General features: G+C 51.2%; 1 protein-coding gene across 1 annotated transcript in view; it reads left to right on the top strand.

Annotated features, from left to right (window-relative positions):
* The window catches only part of Snx8 (sorting nexin 8), a 49223-nt gene that overhangs the window by 22696 nt on the left and 3467 nt on the right, over nt 1-23060 (top strand). The window contains exons 2-10 of the mRNA XM_021647553.2: nt 6703-6893; nt 9133-9250; nt 10949-11070; nt 13296-13376; nt 13607-13767; nt 14595-14727; nt 20169-20237; nt 21666-21812; nt 22090-22239. Of these exons, the coding sequence (XP_021503228.1) occupies nt 6703-6893; nt 9133-9250; nt 10949-11070; nt 13296-13376; nt 13607-13767; nt 14595-14727; nt 20169-20237; nt 21666-21812; nt 22090-22239 (1172 nt within the window). The remainder of the gene's footprint in view (nt 1-6702; nt 6894-9132; nt 9251-10948; nt 11071-13295; nt 13377-13606; nt 13768-14594; nt 14728-20168; nt 20238-21665; nt 21813-22089; nt 22240-23060) is intronic.

Below are 23060 nucleotides of genomic sequence, written 5' to 3'. Positions count from 1 at the left end.
AGAACCCCACAGGAAAGCAATTTGTTCCTGAGTGGCTAGAGCAGGGAGTGCATGAGGGTGGTGGGGCCTGTCTAGGGGACGTTGGAGGACTGTGTCCTCGGCAGAGGTGGTACTGGCCGCTGGGTGGTGTCGGCTCCTTATGTCTTCCTGTGTGTGTGTGTGTGTGTGTGTGTGTGTGTGTGTACTGTTGGTCAAAATCTTGTTGGCTTCAAAATCTCAATCCTCGTCCTCTGCTTCCTGAGTTCTGAGATTTTAGGCGTGTGCCTAAAAAGGTTTTGCTTACCTCTCAAAACCTTTTTATTACATTTATCCAGTTATTTATGGTCGGGGGAAACTCTGTGCCATGGCGCATAAGTGCCAGTCAGAGGACATGGTGAGGGAGTAGACTCCCAGGGATCAAACTGGGGTGGTCGTGCTTGGTAGCATGTGCTTATCTGCCTAGCCATTTCCCCAGCTGCCTCCCCTGACTCTGTGTTCGTTTTGGAAGCCATAAATACTGTGCTGGGATGTGGGCACTGCTGGCCCACAAACAGACGTTAATATGGATGCTGGCTTCCCCCAGATGTCTTTCATCAGCGCTCGCCTCTGCCTTCCAGCGCCACGGCCTGGCTGCTTCCTCATCTAACCTGTTTTATTTCTGTGGTGCTGCGGTGGTGTGCAGTGTCTCTCTCTCCAGTGGCCATGCTCACTGAAGAAGGTGAGTGCTTGTCCCAGGGATTCCAGCATCTGCCTTCCTGCTTCCTGCGGTCCACCTGTGACAGTGAGGCTGTCCAAGGCAACTTTTTTTTTGAGACAGTCTGGGTATGCCAACCCTGGGTGGCCTTTAGCTCATAGGTGTCCTCTTGCCTGTAACCTCAGCCTTGGAAGTGCTGGGATACAGGTGTGCGTTCTCTTCTTTTCTTTTCTCTTTTCTTTCTTTTCTTTTCTCTTCTCTTCTCTTCTCTTCTCTTCTCTTCTCTTCTCTTCTCTTCTCTTCTCTTCTCTCTTCTTTTCTTTTCTTTTTTTTGAGACAGGGTTTCGTTGTGTAGCCTTGGCTGACCTTTGTAGATCAGCCTGGCTTTGAACTCATAGAGATCTGCCTTGCTTCTGCCTTCCCGAGTGCTGGGATTACAGGCATGAGCAGTGGCGCACAACATGCAGTCTTTTTTGTTTTGTTTGGTTTTTTGTTTTTTTTCCAGACAGGGTTTCTCTGTGTATCTGTGCCCTGGACTTGCTCTGTAGACCATGTTGGTCTTGAACTCAGAGACCCACCTGCCACTGTCTCCCAAGTGCTGGGATTACAGGCGTGTGGCACCCCACCAGGTGCATTCTTTTTTTTTCATTGAAACTTTCTTTTGAGGGGCTGGAGGATGGCTTGGAAGTTGCGCTTACTGTTCTTGCAGAGGCTCCACAGGGTGGCTCACAGGAAGTGCTGGGATTAAGGCCATGTGTGCCCACACCCAGCTGACCTCCGAATTTAGCAGACCAGTACCTAGGGCCATACTGTGCTGTGGTTGGCACCTTGGCAGAGAACTGTGGCAACGTTTGGGTCTTCTTATATATAGAAGTGATAGTGTGACTTTAATATTTGGACTCTCTCCCTCTTTGGTCTTCATTTCCTCTTTTATGTGTGTGTTGTGGTGTTCACACATGTGTGCAGGTGTGTGTGTATGTAGATGCCAAGGAGTTCAACTTGGATGTTGGTGGTGTTTTTCTGGAATCTTCTCCCTTGAAAAATGTAAAGATATTAATTGTATGTTGCATGTTCATATGAGGGAGAGGACACCTTGCAGAAGTCAGTTCTTTTCTACTTTTATGTGGATTCTGGGGCAAAGCCAGTTGTTGGGATTTGTGGCATGTACCTATACCTCCTGCTTTTGTCTGTCTGTCTGTCTGTCTGTCTGTCTATGTATGTATGTATGTATGTATGTATGTATGTATCTATCTATCTATCTATCTAGATATCTATCTATCTATCTCCAAGACAGGGTTTCTCTGTGTAGCCTTAGCTACTCACTTTGTAGAGCAGGCTGGCCTTGAACTCACAGAGAACCGTCTGCCTCTGCCTCCCAGAGTGCTTAGAACCAGGGTTCCAGATGTGTTGTGAACCACCTGTGGGTGCTGCGAACCAAAAGCAAGTCCTTTGCAAGAACAAGTGTTCTTGACTGCAGGGCCATCTCTCCAGCCCTGTTTTTTTTTTTGAGACATGTCTTCTCACTAGTATCTTTTTTCAGTGAGTGAATGTGTGCTTGTGAGGGTCTGCATGTTTGCATGATTGTGTGTGTGTGTGTGTGTGTGTGTGTGTGTGTGTGTGTGTAGGCTGATGGACAACCTCAGGCACGTCATTCGCAGGAAGGTGTGTGCTTCCTTTGAGGTAGGCTTGCATTAGCCTAGAACTTAATGAGTAATTTAGGGTGGGCCTGTTGGCTAACAATCCCAGGGATCCCTTTGCCTCTGTCTCACAGATCTGGGCTTACTAGTGTGTGCCATCATGCCTAGCCTGACAGGGTCACAGGCATGCACCCCCACCCATGGCTTTCCAGGGTGTTTGAGGGACACCATGGGTTGAGGTGCTGTTTGTGCTTTAGAGATGTGCCTTTGAGATTCTCCTGTGTTCAAAGTTCGAATTCTTTACCCAAGTGTGATCCTTCGGTAATCATTAGTGTGGTCTCAGGCTGCCCTAGGGGACTGTTGTGTCTTACTCTCTGAGGAAATCAAGAAGATAAATGCATGCTTAATAGAGAGCGTTGAAAAAGAATCAGCTGGGCACTGTGGGACATAATTCTGATTCCAGCTGGGAGGCCGAGGCAGCCAGGTGTTTGTTGAGTTCAAGGCTAGACTAGTCTGCATTTTGAGCTCCTGCCAGCCAGGGCTAAGGAAGGTAGTGAGGCCCTATCTGAAAAAACATTTTTAAGTAGAGACCTTTGTTGCCCTCTGCTTGTTACCTTTCTGCTGGCTCTGTTCATTTTTTCTGTCCCCATGTCATTTATATTACCTTGGTGTTTTCAGCAGGCATTGTGTTTTGATATAGGGTGTCACACTGTATCCCAGGCTAGTCTTGGACTTATGGTGGTTTGTGGGTGTGTGCCTCTGACTCCCAGATATGGGCATATACCACCATTGGAATTCTGTTTTTATTGTTTTATTTTGTTTTTTGTTTTTAGAAAAGGTCTTCTTATGTAGTCAAGCTGATCTAGAAACCAGGATCCTCCTGCCTCAGAGTCTACTAATGTGCACCAGCGTACCCTGCCACGTCAGCACCCCCCTCCCCCGCCTTGAACTCCCAACCCTCCACCTCCTACGTGCAGTAATCACAGTCATGTGCCACTGTGTCTGCCCTGTCTTTTGACTTCTATGGTTTTGATAAAAAGTTGGCTGTTGATCTTACCCTGAGGGTTTTCTTGTACCAAAAGAACCACTTCTGGCTCAGTGTTCTCAAGATTCTCGGTCAGTTCTCTCTGTCTCTCTCTGCCACCCCCCTTCCCAATCTCTAGAATCATGAACCAGAAAATGTCCTAAGGAAAGAGCCTGTGGTGGTTTGAATGAGAGGGCCCCTTGGGCTCATAACTTGAATACTTGGTTCCTGGTTGGTGGAACTGTTCAGGGAGTATGAAGAGGTGTGGCCTTGTCCGAGGAGCTGAGTCTCTAGGGACGGGCTTTGAATATTCCAGTTGGCGTTCTCTCTGATGTAAGTTCTTAGCTACTGTTCTGGTGCAGGCCTGCCTGCCTGCTGTCATGCTCCACCATAATGGTCCTGGACCATTATGGTGAAACTATAAACAAGTCCCCAGTTAAGTGCTGTCTTTCATAAGTTGCCTTGGTCATCATATCTCTTCCTGCAATAGAAAAGTAACCAAGACAGACTCTTTGGGGCTGGAGAGATGGCTCACCAGTTAAGAGCACTGGCTGCTTTTGTAGAAGACCTTCATTCAGTTCCTAGCACCAATGTGGAGGCACAACTTTCTGTAAATCATGTTCCATGACTTAACATAATAGACCTTGGGGTGGAAGAATGGTGTTAGGAGTGCTTGCTGCTTTTGCAGAAGACCCAGATTTGGTTCTTAGCGTCCATCAGGGCAGGTCACAATTGCTTGTAGCTCCAAGGGACCCAACACCCTTTTCTTCCCTTCTGGGCACCCATGTTCAGGGACGGGGACACACACACACACACACACACACACACACACCAAAAAAAAAAAAAAAAAAAAATCAAGAGCTGGGGATGGTGGAGTCCACCTTTAAACACAGCCCTAGGCTGGGGAATTTCTGTAAATTCAAGGTCAGCCAGGTCTACAAAGAGAGTTCCAGGAGAGCCAGAGAGGTCCTGTTTCAAAAAACAAAAAAACTGACATTAAAAAAAAATCATCAAACTTGCAAGTGCAGTTTTTCATGTTTGGAGGAGAAACGTTCTTCTTCCAGGCCCAGGTACTGTTCGGTGTGTATGCATACATATGTACATACATGCACCCTACAGTTGTTACCCTTTGTGTCTGTGTCAGTGTGGATATATGCATGGTCAACTTACGTGCTGTCCAAGTGGCAGTCAGGCAACAGCCCCGGGAGCATTCCTCACCCTCCACCTTGTTAGAGACAGGCTCCCATCACTGTTGAGCACTCTGAACTAGCTGGCTCTTAGGCCTCCATGTCTGCTTCCCGTCTCTGTGCAGTGCTGCCATCACAAACTTGTACTTCTGGGTTCAGCTTTATGTGGGGTCTAGGGTTCATGCTCAAGTCTTTACACTTGCGTGGCAGGGCAGGCACACTGTTGACTGAGCCATCAGCCCAACTCCCCGAGCACGATGTTTTTAGAATACTCTGTTTATTCAGAATTTTCTAACCATCAGCTATTTAGACTTTTTTTTTTCCTCCCAAGACAGGTTTTTGTTTGTTTATTTATTTATTTGTTTGTTTGTTTTTTTGTGCAGTTCTGGCTGTACTGGAACTTGCCCATAGAACTAGTAGGATTTATGGAACAGGTAGACCAGGCTGGACTGGAGCTCAGAGATCCGCCTGCCTCTGCCTCCTGACTGCTGGGATCAAAGGTGTGCGCCACCACCATCTGGCTTAGAACATTTTAACAACATGTTACCTTTTCAGAAAGCCCCTGGATTGAGTGTGATGGTACATCCATACAACGCCAGAACCTGGGAGGCTGAGGCAAAGGCTGCACCTTAGGTGATGCTCACCTGTGCAGATTTAATGCCAGCAAGGGTTACATGGGACCCTGACTCAGAAAGCAAAGCCAAACATTTGTACTTACAGAGCCAGGGAGATGAGTCACTAGTGTTTGCCACACAAGAACCCACATAAACACCAGGCATGGTGATGCGGAGGAGGCAGACAGGAGGAGGCTTGGGCCAGGTGAGGTCTCTGCCTTTACCAGCTTAGTTGAACTGACTGAGTCCAGGTAAAGAAAGAGACCCCACCTCATCCATTGAGGCTTGGGCCTGGAACCCTGGCTGGCACAGTGAGGGAATGAAGGAAGGACAGACACAGACCCGCACATAAAGGAAAGCTGGGGTGGGTGTGTCATGCTTGGTTTGTGGAGCAGTGCCAACTGCACAACTTGGATCCTCAGTACTGTAGGAGGGCTAGCTAGTAGGTGGTCTCAGAGAGCAGTCTAGGGTTGCCTTTGCCTGAGGAAGGGAAGCTGCAGTTGATAGTTCTTGCACACACAGTGGCTCGCAAATTCTTGTGCTTGGACCAGGAGAAGCTTTGCAGTGCCTCTGAGCATCATCTTACATGAGGAAGATTTTGCCAGTTCCCATGGGTTTGAGGTATCGGTATCCTTGATAAGGCTGTGCCCACGTCGGTGATGCGCATTCACTCAAGTCTTCACCCACTTCTTAAACATTCACTCAGTGGCCTTGGCTCCCCCATGAGACCCTGTCTTAAAAGGGGTGGGCTGGGGCAGGAGAGATGGCTCAGTGGTTAAGAGCATTGGCTGCTCTTCCAGAGATCCCATGATTCAACGCCCAGCATGACAGCTAACAACTGCGACGTCACTCCAGTTCCAGGGGACACAGCACTCTCTTCTGGCTTCCATGGGCACATCACGAAGCTCCTGCACCTATGTTCATGAAAGAAAACCACACATACACATTTAGAAACCAGTGACGTAGATGGCATGAAGAACACACGAGCTGGAATTGCTGCACGCCTGAATCCCAGCACTCAGGGAGGTGGAGGCAGGCAGATCTCTGTGAGTTTGAGGCCAGCCCGGTCTACCAGGACAGCCAAGAAACCCTGTCTTGGGGGGGACAAAACAAAACAAAACAAAACAAAAACCCAAACCAAAAAGACAAAAGAAAAGGAGGCGAGCCCACCCTCCGGCCTCCACACACTCTGCACAGACACAGGCTCCCTGACATGTCATGACGGTGGTGTGTTCCCGTTGCTGTCTTCCTGCTGGTCATGATGTGCAGTGCCTTCCCCAGGGCTGTTTGGCCACTGTGCATCTTTGGAGGAAGGTCTATACATGTCTGTGTTGTTAGACTGCAAGCTTCCCCCCCTCCCTAACTGCACTCCAGTTGCTCTCTGTGATTTTACCCACTCAGAGGAAGCTCCCCGGGAGGGATTCCTCTGGGTGCTGCAGCCTAGGGAAAGGTGGATCTGGTGTGGCTGTGGCTGTGGCCAGAGTCCATGTGCTGAGGCAGCACAGGGTACGGGGAGGCCCCGCTGCCTGAGTGCTGTCTTTACCTGTCATCCGCTTGTCTCCCTCAGGCCCCCGAACAGTCCAGGTCACCGAGTGGTCGGGCCTGGATCCCAGGCGAATGCAGATGCCGCAGGGGAATCCGCTGCTGCTGTCCTACACCCTGCAGGAGCTGCTGGCCAGGGACACGGTGCAGGTGGAGCTCATCCCCGAGAAGAAGGGCCTGTTCCTCAAGCATGTGGAATACGAGGTGTCCAGCCAGGTAACGGGACGGCGTGTGCTGGAGCAGAGAGCTACAGACCAGCCTGGACCAGAGTGGTGGGAGAGGGGTCAGCTCTAGGGTGTGCCCCAATACCTGAGGGTGTAGGTGAGCTGGCCAGCCAACTCCTGAATACCTGCTGCTGCCTGTAGCTGCTTCTGACTCAGCTAGGTCTCTGTCGGGTCCATTTTTTGACTTTTTTCTTTTCTTTCTTTCTTTTTTTTTTTTAATGAATCTTAATATCTTTCTCTGCCTGTCTGTTTCTTTCTTTAAAAATAGGATCTTACTACATAACCTTGGCTGGCTTTGAGCACACAGTAATCCTACTGTCCTGCCTCCTGAGTCCTAGGATTATAGGCCTGAGCCACCAGACCTGGCTTGTGGGAATCTTTTTTGTCTCCAGAGTGTATACCTGCAGTGCCCTTGCCCCACTGCTGGATTGTAACATTGGTAATCTCCTGATGATCAGAACATCGGTCCAGTGGAATCTGGGTTCCAACCCTGTCTCCCATTTACATGGGAGGACCAGCTCATGCCCTTCACCCCTTTAGTGATGTCAGCTTCCTGCTGCCAGGCACCCAAATGTCTGGGTTCATGAGACACAGCTCTGTTGTGACAGGCTTGGTGCTCGGCTATCTTGGTCATTTTGTGCCTTCTTCCATGGTTTTTCAGGTATCGTGCTCCAGTTAGGATGGACTTGGGAGAGTTTTGCTGTTTGTCCTGTGATGGAATAGTTCACAGCTAACAACATCTGGTTATGTGTCATCTTCAGTGAGGGACTTCTAGGAACAGAGCAGGGCCCACTCCCTTCCGAGAAAGCAGAGCCCTGGATGCACCAGGCTTAGTTTGAAAAGTAGTGACTGTCTTATCTCGGGACAGAGGCCCAGTGTGCAGGTGTCCTTCCGGTAATGGCTGACTACCGTGTTCTTGGTTGTTTTCTTTTCTTTTCTTTTCTTTTTTTTTCTCTTCTCTTCTCTTCTCTCTTTTCTTCTCTTCTCTTCTCTTCTCTTCTCTTCTCTTCTCTTCTCTTCTCTTCGTCTCTCCTCCCTCCCTCCTTCCCTCCCTCCCTTCCTTCCTTCTTTTTCCTTCTTTCCTTTTCTTCCTTCCTTCCTTCCTTCCTTCCCTCCCCCCTCTCTCCTCCCTTCTTCCTTCCTTTCTCCCTCCCCTGCACCCTCCCTCCCCTCCTCTCCCCCCTCCTCCTCCCCCTCTCCCTCTCTCTTTCTGCAGTCTTACCATGTGACTGAGGCCAGCCTGGAAGAGCCTAGGTACCTCACATATGCACAATCCCCTCTCTAACTCCCAAGTGCCAGGATGATAGGCCTGTTTCCTGCCTGTCTTTCTGAGCTCTGCAAAGTCAGGATTCACCAGGCTATAAGCTCACCAGCAGTTAAACTGTCCTGGAGCTTGTGGTGCAGGATTGAGCCGGAGGGCCTCCCTCGGGGATGCTTTGGGGACAGTGTATCCTTCTGCCATCCTGTAGGAGCTGTGACAATAAGAGAGGGGACTCTTGGCTGCAGTGAAGCAACCCTTGCTCCTGGGCCTGAAAAACTAAATGTAGGAAGCTGTGCTCAGCCCCGGCGAGCCTCCTGCTTGCTTTTTTCCTCCTTGCAGGCTGTTTTCCTATATATTGTGTTTTCTCTTTTTGTTAGTGTCTGTCTCTACTTCTCAGAGCTAGGGTTACAAGTGTGTGTCATCACACTACCATACACGGAAGCTGGAGACCTGAACATGGGTCCTCATACTGTGTGTGTATTTAGCTTTTGCCTTAGCCTTATGCTTTGCTTTGTTAGAGCAGGGTTATACCCCTCCCAGCAGTAAAGAAGTGTCATGATGTCAGAGAGCTATCCAAACGTTATACTTTTTATTTCTATATAGAATCCTAGAACTTTTACTTTTGGCAAAAACTTGGGGAGAGAGGATGAAGAACTGGGTAACGTTATTCCTCTTGAGTTCTCTTCCATGATGAAAAAAGGCAAGGAGGTCTGATGAAAGGCCATGGTTGTAGGGCCTGATGGTGCAGACATGGAACGGACTCCCAGTGGCTTGGTAGGAAAAGGCAAGAGAATTGAGTTTAAAAGTCAGGTTGGTCACAGTGTGAGTTCAAGGCCAGCCTCGGCAGCTTAGGTGGATCAGATCTCAAAAAGTAAAAGAGGGCTGGGGTGTGGCTCAGTGGTAGAACTCCTGCTAGAAGAAATGGTGTGGCTGCTGTTGTCCCACGTGTCATGCATCCTTTGTTTTGTAGCGCTTCAAGTCCTCTGTGTACAGACGCTACAATGACTTTGTGGTCTTCCATGAAGTGCTGCTTCACAAGTTTCCATACCGCATGGTGCCAGCCCTTCCGCCCAAGAGAGTGCTGGGAGGTAAGGCAAGGTTCAGGGAGGCCCAGTAAAGCGGGAGCAGGCTGCCCTCCTGGGTGGCATAGAGCTGGGTGGACACACCGCAGCCCAGGGTCCCGCTTCTTCTGGTCTTCCAGGGGCTTCCAACAGAGATGCAGTGCACATGCATCTTGGCCCTGTGGGGTCCCAGCTGTTGCTTCACCTAGGCACCTTCTGGCCCCAGGGTTGCCCCTGCAGGGTACTTTGGCCTGCTTCTTGTAGGGTGCCAGGCACCACAGGGCCTTACTTGTCAACCACAAATGTCCCCAGAACCTCAATAATTTGGTATATTTGTTGCATCTCTTGTTCCTGTAACAAAATGGGTGACAGAATCAACTAAGGAAGGAAGGTGCAGCCTGTTGTGGTGGGGGAACGCATGGCAGCGCAGGAGCGATTGTCACGTTGCATCCACCATCAGGAAGCAGAAGATGAATGGAGGGCTCAGCTCTTTTTCTTCATTGCTGGCCACTTTCAGGGTGTGTCTTCCTGCTTCAGTGTATCTAATGAAGACACTCTCATGACCCAGAGCTGGTGTCCTAAGTGACTCAAAATCCTATCAAGCTGACATCAGTATAAGCCACTAAAGGGTATGCCAGTCATGGGGGTAAGGTATGAGTTCCAGACCATTCTAGCTACGACAGACCTTGTCTCTGCAATGGGAAAGTAAAACGTTATGCAGAGCTCCCTGGTGGCCTGCTTCCTGGTGTCCCCAACCTTTCTAGTGCAAGTGAAGGTGCCCAGGGGAACTTGGGGCGTTTTATGCAGAGGCCCAGCTTCTCCCTCCTGGACCTCCCGTTCTGGGTATGAGCACATTTCCATCTCACTCCCACTAGTGGCCCAGCTTCTGATGCTGGCCTTCTTCCCAGCCCTCCGCCCCTGTGGGACCGCCGCGCTTCTCAGTGACAAGGAATGCTACACGCAGAGGAAAGAAGATGAGCAGGGCCCCTTGCCTGCCCCCAGGCTGGCTGTGTCCAGTCAGGGCTCAGTGCCTTACCATGTCTACGCAGTTCCACAAACACCATCACCTGACTCAGCTTTTCTGAGAGCTCAGTCTTCAAGGACAGGTGGAGAGCTTGGGGTGGGGGCCTTATCTCACTGTATTTGTCTGTTTACTTTTTGGTTTGTCTGAGACAGGCAGGTCTGGCTGCCCTAGAAGTGGCTATTTATTTAGACCAGGTCGGTGTTGGGATTAAAAGCCTGCGCCCGCACACCTGACTGCGGGATCTGTGTGAGAGGATCTCATTCTGTAGCCCTGACAGCCTGGAACTCACCGAGATCACAGGCCTCCTGCCTCACCGAGGTGGCCATGTGGAATCTTACCCGTTCCCAGTTGCTTTTGGTTTGAGATAGTGTCTTGCTCTGTGGTCCCCGTGTCTCCCCCGCCCCTGCCCCCTCCCCCCTCCCCCTCCCCCCCTCCCCCTCAGACACTCTGTAGCTTATCTAGCTGTAGCTTTCTTTCCTTGGTCTCCCAAGTGCTAGGAACATAGGTGTATGTCAGTACGTCCAACCTCCTTTGTTCTCCTTTGAAACTGATAGTCCTGGCCATTCCTGCAGCCATGCATGTTTGAGGGCTTGGAGTCCCAGCTCTGTGGCCTTCTCTCCCTAGCCTGTGACGAGTTACCTGGAAGCCTGCTCTGACCGGGGCCTCTGCTGACCCTGTGGTAACCCTGTGCTCTCTTCCAGCTGACAGGGAGTTCATCGAGGGCCGCCGGAGGGCCCTGAAGCGCTTCATCAACCTGGTGGCCAGGCACCCGCCCTTCTCAGAGGACACGCTCCTGAAGCTCTTCCTGTCTTTCAGTGGCCCAGTAAGTGTCCCTCAGGGCCTGTGCTGGCTGGAACTCTGGGCCCAGACACTGAGACCTGATTGCATACTCAGGCTGGCCCAGGCCCAGCTTGGGCTCATACTAGAGGCAATCTTCCTGTCTCAGCCTCTCAAGTGCTGGGAGCCCATACCTAGATTTTATTCCTTGAACCTGTGTTTCTCCTTCTGTCTCCTGTCCTGTGTTTGAATGTCCAGAGTAGATTTGTTTGAGATTGACAGAGCAAGACTTCTTTCTGAAGGACCGGCTGGATTCCATCCTAAAGAGGCCTCCTTTGTGTGAGTGACTTGGAGGCTTTGTGTACCTCCTGGCCGTGGTCCACTGGAGAGAGAAGATTGTCTTTTGTGGGGCTGCAGTGGAGTCGGGGCCTGTGTTAGGAGTCAGTGCTGGTCCTCTCGAGACAGCACTGTTTTCAGGTGCAAGCCCAAGGGTTCTTAAATGTATGTAGACGGTTCCACCAGCCTTTCTTGGCAGGCAGGCTTTGTGATGGGTGGGCAAGACAGGGAGGAAAATGTCTGTTTGAGTGGGCACTTGGGGTCTTCCAGGCCTTACCCAGTGGCAAGGCAGGGAAAATGGACAGTCAGGAGTCAGTGCAGTTTGTTTTGTATGTGTGTGTGTGTGGGGGGGTCTATGTATATGTGAGTTGCGTGTCTGGATGTGCACACTGAGGCTAGAGGAGGATGCAGGGTGTCCTATTTATCCTTCTTCACTTTGCTAGAGACAGGGCCTCTCACTGGGCTGGAGCCAGGCTGGTAGGCAGCATGCCCCAGTCATCCTCCTGTCCCTGCTTCCCACAGTACTGGAGTTACAGGTACCTATGGCCACGCACAGCCTTTTACATGGGTGCTGGGGTGTTGCGCTCAGACCCTAATGCTTGGGCAGTAAACACTCTTTTCCACTGAGCCATTTCCCAGTGCAGCCCAGCCTTTGTACTTGATTTTACCTCCCAAGGGCAGCTGGCCTTCCACTAGGTGACACGCCTGGGTAACTCGACCATAGCGGACAAGCTGAGTGCTCACAGGCTTGTTTGCTGGTGGTGCTGCCTTGGAACCTTGAGCCTCGGGCATGGTAGGCGTCTGCCTGCTGTCGGGTGAGACTCCTAACCCTCCTGCGGCCTTCGCGCCTGGGACCTGTGGTCCTGAATTCTAGCAGGAGTGAGGGTGGAACCAGGAAGCTGCCTGCGCTCCAGTAGTCCAGGCAGAGGACCAGGAGGTCAGGTGCGGAGGGTACGGCTCTCCTTATCGTGACAGGAAGCTATCGGTGGACAGTGAGTGTCTGTAACATCCCTGATCCTCAGTTTCTCTTTGTAGTAAAAAAGAATGTGTTTAAGCTCCCCGAGGCTTGGCTTGGCTGCCCACCATGTGTTTCTGTTTCCAGGGTGACTCTTGGTCTGGTTTGGTTTGAAAGCTAGGCACTGCTGTTTGAGGCCTCCATCGGGGCCACAAGTCAGGGCCTGGTCTGAGACCTGCTACCTTTCCTTCCCCACAAGCTGCCCCTGCGGTCTGCTGACCCCTAACCTGAGAATCTGTTCACAGGAAGCAGTCTCTCCCCATCTGCTGTTGCACAGAGTCTGAGTGGTCTCGTGACCCGTGTCTGTCTCTCGGGTCCATGCGGAGCCACCTCTTGTAGCTGGAGCTCTGGCTCTGGAGAACAGCCTCACTCCGTGCTCCCGGTGTGCTCCTGCCCTTCTGGCAGGCTTCTTCGTACAGCCTAGTCCTAACAAGAGTCTGCGAGACAGCAAAGAGATTGCCAGTGGACCAGCAAGTGCACAGTAGCAGCTTTCTCTTCAGAAGGGACTGCATCTGCTTTTACAGTTTTTGAGACGGGGACTAGAACTTGAAATAATGCCCCTGTTTCAACCTCCTGAGTTCTGGGATTGCAGACATGCAATACCACAATAACAAACTCCTGAAGAAGCTTGCATTTGTCTGTCTTCCTCTTTTTTAATTGTGTGTGTGTCTGTGCGCTTGTGTAGCAAGTGCTCTGACCCACTGGCCCATCTCCTTAGCCTCACTTTCATGAGGCAGGGTCCTGTTGTGTAGTCCAGGCTGGCCTGGAACTCTCTTTGTCCTGCTGAGGCCTCCTCAGGGCTGAGACCACAGGCATCACTGGGCCTAGCCCTTGTGTCGGCTGCACTTCTGAGGAATCCTTGCTCTCAGCTGGTGTCCTTGCAGGCAGCAGAGGGTGAAGCTATGTCTTTCCTCTTTCAGGATGTTCAGCACAAGCTCAGGGAGGCGGCCCAGTGCATGGGAGATGAGTTCACGAGCTGCAAGCTGGCTGCCAGGGCCAAGGTAGTTTTCTGATTTTGGGTGTTCTTTCCCCTCTTAAGCAAGGGAGTAGTAGTCTGACTCCTGATGATCCTCATCACCCTCTGTCGGGTTGCAGGGATCATGTCATTATCCACCGCCTGTCCTTGTAGGCAGCAGGGTTTGGCCTGTAGCAGATGAGCAAACAGGTTTCAGGATGTTCTTTCTCTGTGACTAAGCAGCAGGCCACTGTGTTTCTTGCCACCCTTTTCCAGGACTTCCTCCCTGCTGACATTCAGACTCAGTTTGCCATGAGCCGGGAGCTGATTCGAAATGTCTACAACAGCTTCTACAAGCTTCGAGACAGAGCCGAGCGGATCGCAGCCAGGGCCATTGACAACGCTGCTGACCTTCTCATATTCGGGAAGGAGCTCAGGCATGTGGCCCTGTAGGGACTGTGGAATGAATCAGGTGGGGGCCAGGGTCTGGTTACCATCTTGACCCATTGACCTGCAGAAGGACACAGGTAGACTAATAGGCTGGAGTTAGGGTTGGGGTAGGAGAAAGCAGTGTTTGAGGAGTTAGGCAGAGCTCTGGAGTCCTTACACATATATCTCCCATAGCTGCTCATACAGTAGTCTCCGTGTTACCTTTCACAGTGCTGTGAGAAAAAGTCTGACAATAGCAACTTAAGAAAGGAAAGGATGGATTGATTTGGCTCACAGTCTGAGGGTGCACAGTCCATCGTGGTGGGAAGTCATGGCGGCAGGAACAGAGGTAGATGGTCATATTGCATCTACAGTCAGGAAGCAGAGAGAAGGATGCTGCTGCTCAGCTTCCTTTATCCTTTTTATTTAGTCCAGGGAATGGTGCCGCCCTCATCCATGGGCCTTCCCACTGCAGTTAACCCAATCTAGAAACTTCCTCACAGACATGCACACTACCCCCCAAGTTGACAATATTAATCAACACACATGTAAAATAAAAAGCTGTTCACCTTGGCAAAAGCAGCCAGTGGCAGACCAAGTTTCCCTTGTAAGGATATAGAACCCTGCTTCCCTGGCACACAGGCCTTGGGGGTCTTGTTGGCAGTAGCAGAGATTCCTAGGTCTAGAGTGGGGCCTGAGACCATGCCTTCCTCACCTACTTCTAAACATCCCCATCGAACCTTCTGAGACTCTCAGACCCCTCCCTGGAGCTTGGACCCTCCTGGGAACACATCTAGGGAAGGGCAGCAGGTGACTGTGTGTTCTGTTCCCGCAGTGCTTTAGGCTCCGACACCACCCCTCTGCCCTCCTGGGCTGCCCTGCACCTCAGCACCTGGGGCTCCCTGAAGCAAGCGCTCAAGGGCCTGTCTGTGGAGTTTGCGCTGCTCGCGGACAAGGCTGCACAGCAGGTGAGTGTCCTCCTTGTCCGTGGGTCCCTTGGTCCAGATGTGCTGTGCTGTGTGGAGAGCACCTTTTCATCCTCCTTGAGCTCTGTGTAGATGATCTTCCATTTGAGGTCTGAGTGAAGGCTGCCTGTGCATCTGTTCTGGGTGGCTCCCTCAAGCCATTTATGCTTCCGAGAAAGTGGCTAGTGACTGAAACAGATTTGGTCCTTGTCCCCAGCCCTGGCGTTGCTTTGGGTAAGTAGATCTGTCCTTGCTTCTTGCACTTTGCCTCTGGGTGGACCACCTAATTCCCATTGTGTCGGCTTGTGCTTGGCAGCCAGTGACTTAACCCAGCAGAATAGTAACTGTGCTCAGTACCCCAAGAGACTCACTCCTTTACATCCACTTAACCTCAGAAGGGCTATGCTGGGTGTGCAGGACCTGTGCTTGTTTTTATTTTTATTTATTTATTTTTAAAACATTTTTATTTATTATTTATACAGTGTTCTGCCTGCATGTACACCAGAAGAGGGCACCCGATCTCACTATAGATGGTTCTGAGCCACCATGTGGTTGCTGGGAATTGAACTCAGGACCTTTAGGAAGAACAGCCAGTGCTCTTAACCTCTGAGCCATCTCTCCAGCCCCTGTGCTTGTTTTTAAATTTATTATTTTCTGTTGTGTGACATGAACCCAGATCCTTGCACTTACTAGACAGGTGCTCTGCCTCTGAGCCACACTGCAGCACCGGAGGATTCTACACCCAGTTGCCTCTCCAGCCCTCTATTCCTTCCCTTTCCCCTTCCCTTTGTCGTTACTGTTGCTGAGATAAGGTCTCACTCCGTTTTCTAGCCTTGAACTTGTAATCCTCCTGCATCAGTCTGCTGAGCAGCTGGCTCTTCGTGTCTGGGATGCCACTCCAGCTGCGGTTTTAAATAGGTTGATATTATGTTGAAGCTCTGCTCCTGCTCAGGATGGACGCTTTGCAGTTGTGTGTGTGTCTTGAGTGACCTACCTGCTGGGGACTTGGGGGTTTCTCGCCAGCAGCTGGATGCTCAGGTGCCGTGAGGTTTCTGTGAAACAGGGAGTGTGACGGCTTTGCTTGTGTGGAAATCCCCCAGTCTTCCTTTTCTGCTCCCAGAGCTGGTGTTACCTTTATAACACCTATGTTTTTCTAATGTACATCAACACATGTGTTGCTTCATGTTTGTGTAGGTCCACGTGTATGTGTGCACACGTGTCTGGGGGTCAGGAGGCAACGTCATGTGTCATCCTCAAGGATGCCATCCCCCTTTGAGACAGGGTTTCTCGTTGACCTGTGTTCACCAGCTAAGCTAGACTAGTTCCTCAAGCCCCAGGGATGCTCATTCTCTAGCCCCCCGCGCTGGAGTTCAAACGAGAACCACTGTACCCTCAGTTTTTAATTTGAATTCTGAGGTTTGAACTTGGGTTGCCGTCTGTACAAGGGCAGTGCTTTACACTACACTGTCTCTTCAACGCTAAGCGTTGCTGTCTTTCTTCTTGTTATTAAAAAATCTTATGTATGTGTTTGTGTCTGTAAGTGTGCACATGCATGCATGTGCCCAAGGAAGCCAGATGTCAGATCCTCTGGAGCTGGCATGTCAGTAGGTTGTGAGCCGCCTCATGTGGGTGCTGGAACTCAAGTCAGGCCCTCTGCAGGAGCAGCAGGGGCTTTTGCCATTTTTTTATCATGTGTGTGTGGGGGTGCATGTGTGTCACAGTGTGCATGTGGAGGCCAGAGGACAACTATAGGAGTTGGTTCTCTCCTTCTACCACATGGGTCCTGGGGATGGGGCTCAGGGCTGAAGCTTGGTGCTGTCTTCACCCAGAGAGCCATCGCTGCGGCCCTCTCACTCAGTGTTGGTTTATGCCTCCCCACTCTAGTGCCCGTTTCCAAGGTTGAGAGGGCCAAGACTGGAGGTTTCAGGGGCAGACAGGATGGAGAGGCAGGGGCCGGGCAGCTCCTGTGCTTTGTCATTTGTGTGCCATGACTTTGCTTTAGTAACTTTGGTCCTTGGACCTCAGTTTCCCCACTGATTAGATATGAGAGGGTTGACCTGATCATCATTGCAAATTCTGTCTTTTTAAACATTTTCTGTTTGTGTGTGTGCATGGGTGTGCCGCGGTGCATGTGTGTAGTGCAGAGGAAAGCTTTGGAGAGCCCACTCCCTCTTGCCCTTGCTGAAGGAGGGCCTCTTATTTCTGCAGTGCTGTGTCCTCTGGGGTGGTTGCTCAGAGCTTCTAAGTGTCTCCTTGTTTCTGTTTCCAGGTGTTTATATGGGTTTTGGAGACTGAACTCTGCTGTCAGGTTCCTTGCACAGCTAGTGCTTTTAACCACTGAGTCATCTCACTGGCTCAACTATTTTTTCTTTTTCTTTTTTCTCTCCTCTTCCCTGTTCTTCTTTTCCTCTTCCCCCACCCCCATTCTTTCAGTTTTTTGGAGTCTGGGTCTCACTATGTAGCCCTGGCTGGTCTGGATCTCAGAGATTGACCTGCCTCTGCCCTTAGAATGCTGGGATTAACAGCATGTGTCACCATGCCCTTGCTGTTAGAGCGCCTGCGCCATGACATGCTCGTGGAGACCAGAGAACAACTGTGAAGTCTGTTCTTTTCTTCCACCCATGTGGGTTGAACTCAGGTCGTCATCTTGGCAGGAAATACCCTAACCTGCTGAGCCCTCTCATCAGCACCAGACTACCTTTATCAGTGTAGCTGTTCTCCGAGTGTGGCTTCAAGAAGCGCACATGAAGCTGTCACAGAGACCAGGCAGGCCTCTCTATACTCAGTGGGAAGCGTCAGGCCATGTGCTGGCATTCTGCAGAGCGCAGGGTGAATATCTCTTCCTGATTTAGCTGCCTGTGCCTCCATCCTGGAGCTCTGAGTGGGGAATGAGGAGCTTGGGGCTCCTCCCAGCCCTGTGCTTTTTGACGTTTTTGAGTTCCCTAATGAAATTTCGCAGGAATGTACTGCTTCCTGAATATTCCTGCCAGTCCTTACGTTGAAGTCATTGGAGTTCTGTTTTGCTTAGTTTGGGGTCTTAGATTTTTGGGAAGTGAGTTCTTACTTTGTTCCTGAAGCTGGCCTGCTATTCACTTTGTTGCAAAGCCTGACCTTGAACTTGTGGTCCTCCTCCTCAGCCTCCCAAGTGCTGGGATTGCAGGCAAGCCTCAGCTTGGCCAGCTTGGTGTGTGTGCCTGTGTGCAGAGGACAGAAGAGGGTGTTGGGAGTCTCACTCCGTCATGCACCATTCCCTTGGCACAGGGTCTCTCACTGAGCCTGAGCTAGGTGGGAGCCAAACAAGCCCTTCCAGTCTGAGCCTCACAGCATCAGGCTAGTTGTCCGCGTGGCCACACCAGCCTACCTGAGGGCTGGGATCTGAACTTGGCTCCCCACCCGTTTCCAGCAAGTGCTCTCATGTTTTGAGCAGTCAGTCGCCCAGGCCCTGTGCTGTGAACATTTTCTAAAGGGGTGTGCTTGGATGCTCACGGTCTCCTACACAGATGGGATGTGGCAGCCAGTGAGCCCGGCAGGGACTGCCATTGCCTCGCCCCAGCCTGTCAGCGAGGACAGGATGGCCACACCAGCGTGCCTTTCTTGTGCTGTCATTTTATTTTTATCGTTACTGTGTGTGGTATATACGTGAGGATACATTTGTGTGGAAGCCAGATGTTTCTATCATGTGTTTTTGTGTGCTGTTCATCTTATCTTCTTTAATTTTAAAAATTAACTTATTTTATGTGTATGGATGTTTTGCCTGTGTGTGTGTCTGTGATTCTTGTGTGTGCCTAGTACCCACAGAGGCCAAAAGAGGGTAATGGATCCCATGGGACTTAAGTTACAGTCAGTTGTGAGTTGCCATATGGTTGCTGGGAATTGAATGCAGGTCCTTTGGAAGAGCATACAGTCCTCCTAACCATTGAGCTTTCTCTCCAGCCCTTCCATGTTGTTCTTCCTTTTAAGATAATTATTTGGGCGTGGTGGTACTCAGGGAGGTAGAGGCAGACAGATTGCTGTGAGTTTGAGGCTAGTCTGGTCTACAAAGGACAGTCACGGTTACACGAAGAAACCCTATCTCAAACAACAAAGAGCTATTTATTTAGTTATTTATTTATTGGGGCAGGGTCTTACTATATATCCCTGGCTGGCCTGGCACTGACAGAGATCCACCTACCTCTGTCTCTTGAATTTGCTACCATAGCTGCTCCATCTTGATTTTTTGGAGATAGTGCCTCTCCCTGATCCTGGGACTCTCCAGTTCAGCTAGAGCAGATACCCTCAAGCCCTCAAGCTCCTGGTTTGTCCCATTCTCACCTCTGCAGCTCTGGGGTTATAGTAAGCATGGTATCATGCCTGCTTTTTAATGTGAGTGCTGGAAATCCAAACTGGGGTCCTCACATCTGCAGGGTAAACGCTCTGCTGTCTGAGCCATCTCTCTGAGCTTCTCTCCTGACTTGGAAACCTTTGGCTCACCTGTTAACTTCCTGGAACTTCCTACTTAGTATCAGAACTAGCTGCAGGGGTGGGATTGAATTACCTGGGAACCTCCTGATTTAGTGGACTGAAACTTTGGGGGACATTCCAGAGTCCCCTGAGGTGGCTACCTCCGACTCAGTCCAGCTCCTGTGTCTGCATGAAAATGTCTCTTCCCTACGTGGGTCTCCGTACAGAAGTGGATGTATGGCTTCTCGGGTGAGCATGTCTCTTGGCCACAGCTGCAGTGCTAGGGGCCTTAGGCATGCATTGGCTGGCATGTGTGTGCACATGTGGGCAGTGAGCACGTGGCTGTCACCGTGTCCTAGAGTGCTTCTACCACATGTATGGTGATGCCAGCAGCTTCTGGGCCACTGCTGCTTATTCTTGTTTCCTGGGTGCCATGGATGAGTTTTGGCACTGGGCTTTCCTTTCATACCAGATACACTAACAGGGCTGTCTGTGTGTCTGTCTACTTGTCACAGTTGTCATGTTGCCTGTATGCAAAGTCCTGAGCCTTTATCCTCTGTCCCATCCTCCCCTGCTTTGGCTTCCGGTGTGGCTCTTTCTTTACCCTGTGCTACCTGGAAGTACTAGAATGTCTGGGTTCACTCCTCATGCCCCTCCCAGCATCCTTCTTCCATCTCTCTCCCCTTTGGAGATGCAGAGCTCCAAAGAGAAGCTGTTACGTGTTGGGCAGAACTGCTGGGGCCAGCATGAGGTGTGGCTCCATGGGGTCTGTGAGAAGCCTGAGGGACACCATCTAGAGTGGAGAGGGTGCTGCCCTGTCCTCAACCGCCAGGTGTGGGGACATCTCTGCCTAGATTCAGGGCTCCACGTGGGAAACTGGGTCCTCCTGAATCCTGGGCTGGTGGCTCAGGGAGGAAAGCTGCCAGGTCATGGCTGAGGAGTGGGCTCTCCAGGGGTGCTGGGTCCTGGGTGCTATGTGCTGGTTAACTCATCCCTGTTCCTAGGGTAAAAAGGAAGAGAATGATGTGGTGGAGAAGCTGAACCTCTTTTTGGATTTGCTGCAGTCCTACAAAGTGAGTCTCCGACATTCTTAACTGATAGTGACTTTGTTGAAGCATTCGAGGCTGAGGCTGTGCAGGGAAGGGGCTGACGTGTGATTTTGTTTGATGTGAAGTGTCTGTTCCCCAAGGCAAGGCCCTGCTTCCGCCCACCTAATCAGCTAGTGAGGCTATTGGGACTGACCGTAGAAGCGAGGGTGGCTCAGGGGTGGGTACCCCCTAAAGCGTGCTCTCATTTCCATCTAGTCTTTGCCTTTTATTTAATCTTGGGGAGAGCCTGTTAGTCTCCTCATCCTCAGTGAGGGAGTGTTAGGAGACCTGATCTCAGGAGCTCATGTCATCAAGGCCTCTCTGCTTCAGGATGGCAAGGGTCACATCTGACCAGAAGGAAACCTATCTGCCTGAGGGTCCCTTAGGCTGCCTTGGAGATCCTGCTGGCACCTCAGGAAGCTCCTAAGTTAAAGAAGAGATGTTTGCAGTGTGTGGTAGAAACGAAGATGAGCATATGTGACCATCAGGCTCTCTGTAAGCGCCTTGGGGCCTGGTCCTCACACAGGGGCTTTGCTGCTTCTCCTGGGTGAGGGTTCCAGGAAGCCAGGCTGAGCCTACAATTGAGGTGACTTTGAGTGTCCATGAGCGGCAGATTGATATGTGGAGCCAGAGAAATCTTTACTGCTGAAGAGCTCCAGGACTGCTGGCTCAGAACTCACTAGGGATGTCTGGGAAGAGTTTGCCTTGCTGACTGCAATGGTAGCATGTGGCTTCCTTTTTTCAGGGGCTGGCATTTCCTGCATGCGCCACCATACCTGGCCTCCTGTTAGATTTCTGATTGGGATTTAGGGCCCCACCAATCCATGCCACTGTCTTCTTTCTTGGTCACACTGCCCTGCCGCCAGTGACATAGTGACTGTCTGAAGTCAGAGGTTTGGGGCTGCCTCAGAACCCCGGCCTATACAAATCCCATTCCCGAAAGGAGAGTGTCCTTGCCCAGACTAACCCGAGCTAGGTAGGATTGAATGGGGCCAGGCTGTGACCCAGAGTGTGTATGTAACTCTTTGTTTTCTTATTTTAGTTACATTAATTTGTGTGTCTGTGTGTAGAGTCAGAGGACAACTTGCAGGTGTCTTGCTTTCCACTGTGTGGGTCCTGGGAATCGGACTCAGGTCATCAGGCTTGGCAGCAAGTGCCTTTGCCCACGAAGCCATTTTGCTTCTCCTATCCCCAGCCCCACCCTGGACTGTTTCTGAATAGGAAAACCCAGTCCTCCTAAGGGCCCTGCTTGCTAACTGCCAGTCAGCATGAGCCCTTCTCCTGGCTGCCTCTGCTCTCCCGTCACACTTTTTGCCTTGAGATGGGAGTGGGAGTTGTGTGAAGTGTCCAGAGCCTCTAGGCTCTGTGCTCCGCCAGGGTGTGCTGCAGGGTTTGCATGTCCTTTTCCTTCAGGACCTGTGTGAGCGGCACGAGAAGGGTGTGCTTCACAAGCATCAGCGGGCACTGCACAAGTACGGCCTGATGAAGAGGCAGATGATGAGCGCCGCGCACAGCCGGGAGCCAGAGTCCGTGGAGCAGCTGGAGTCACGAATCGTGGAGGTGAGCAGCAGGCAGCATCAGGAGGCAGCTGTGGGTTGCAAGTGGCGTGGCATCTGGAGTTGCTCCGTGGGTGGCTGAGCTCAGGAATTATGAATATCCAGATCTGGGCTGGGGTGTGGGAGAGGTGGGAGCTGCCCCAGGAGCTCTGCAGTAGGGTGCCTGGCTTTGCATTTCTTTGAAGTCCGATCGAGTGGGTGTGAGGCAGGGGCCAGTGCCCAGGCTCAAAGCAGGTGCCGTGCCCCACCCCCGAGGATCACAGACCGCTCTCTGCTTGCAGCAGGAGAACGTGATCCAGACTATGGAACTCCGAAACTACTTCTCCCTGTACTGCCTGCACCAGGAGACACAGCTCGTCCACGCCTACCTGCCTCTCACCTCGCACATCCTGGGGGCCTTCGTGAACTCCCAGATCCAAGGGCACAAGGAGGTGAGCCACCCTGCCCCATTGTCAGTAATGCCACCCTCTCTCGAGCAGCTGGCCTGCAGCCAGTGACTTCGGGAATGTCCTGAACCTAGTCCTTCCAGCCTCTTGTGTGGTCACAGTGGTGACACCAAGACTTGTGAGCAGGGCTGGAAAGCTGTCAGGAAGTCCATTCCTTTTAGAAGGACTCTAGGAGCCTGAAAATGAATGTCGGATCTCTGAGCCTACAGCAGAGGGAGCAGGTGGTGGGCGTTGGCCTGGCTGGGAACACTTTGCACCGCAGTGGACTTCCCTGGAAGCTCTTCCTTAGCTGCCTCTAGGTGTGGCTGTTGGAGTCTCGGGAGAGAAAGTGGGGGCAGGGGACTCATTCTGAAAGCCCTGGGGTGCGTACCCTGTGTAGGGGCCTAAAGTCCTGGCACCTCAGCTCCTGTCTTCCACGCTTGCTCACTTTCCCAACAGGGACTGACACAGCACTTCAGAGATGGTGCCTGTCTAGCTTCTTTGTTGTGTGATTTTTTTGGGGTGTGTGTGTAAAACTAATGCCTGTCTCCAATCTGGGGTGATAACAGTCCAATTAATGATTCATTGAAGTTCATTGTGATGAGTAAACATAGTTCTTTGGGGTTTATGCACAGGGTGAGGGGTGTTCACAGAGACCTGCATTTCCCTCCTAAGTTACCAGCTCCCCAGTAACTGAGAACCTGTTCTAAAGCTTTAAAAATTATTCGTTATTTTTGTTTATGCATGAGATTTTGGGTATCACGTGTGTGCAGGAGCCCACAGGGGCCAGAAGGCGTGTCAGATCCCCTGGAACTAGAGTTACAGGT

The sequence above is a fragment of the Meriones unguiculatus genome, chromosome 15 (genome assembly GCF_030254825.1).
Source record: "Meriones unguiculatus strain TT.TT164.6M chromosome 15, Bangor_MerUng_6.1, whole genome shotgun sequence".
Lineage (NCBI taxonomy): Eukaryota > Metazoa > Chordata > Mammalia > Rodentia > Muridae > Meriones > Meriones unguiculatus.
Note: the sequence above shows the minus strand (reverse complement) of the source record. Positions and strands in the feature narration are given on the sequence as shown.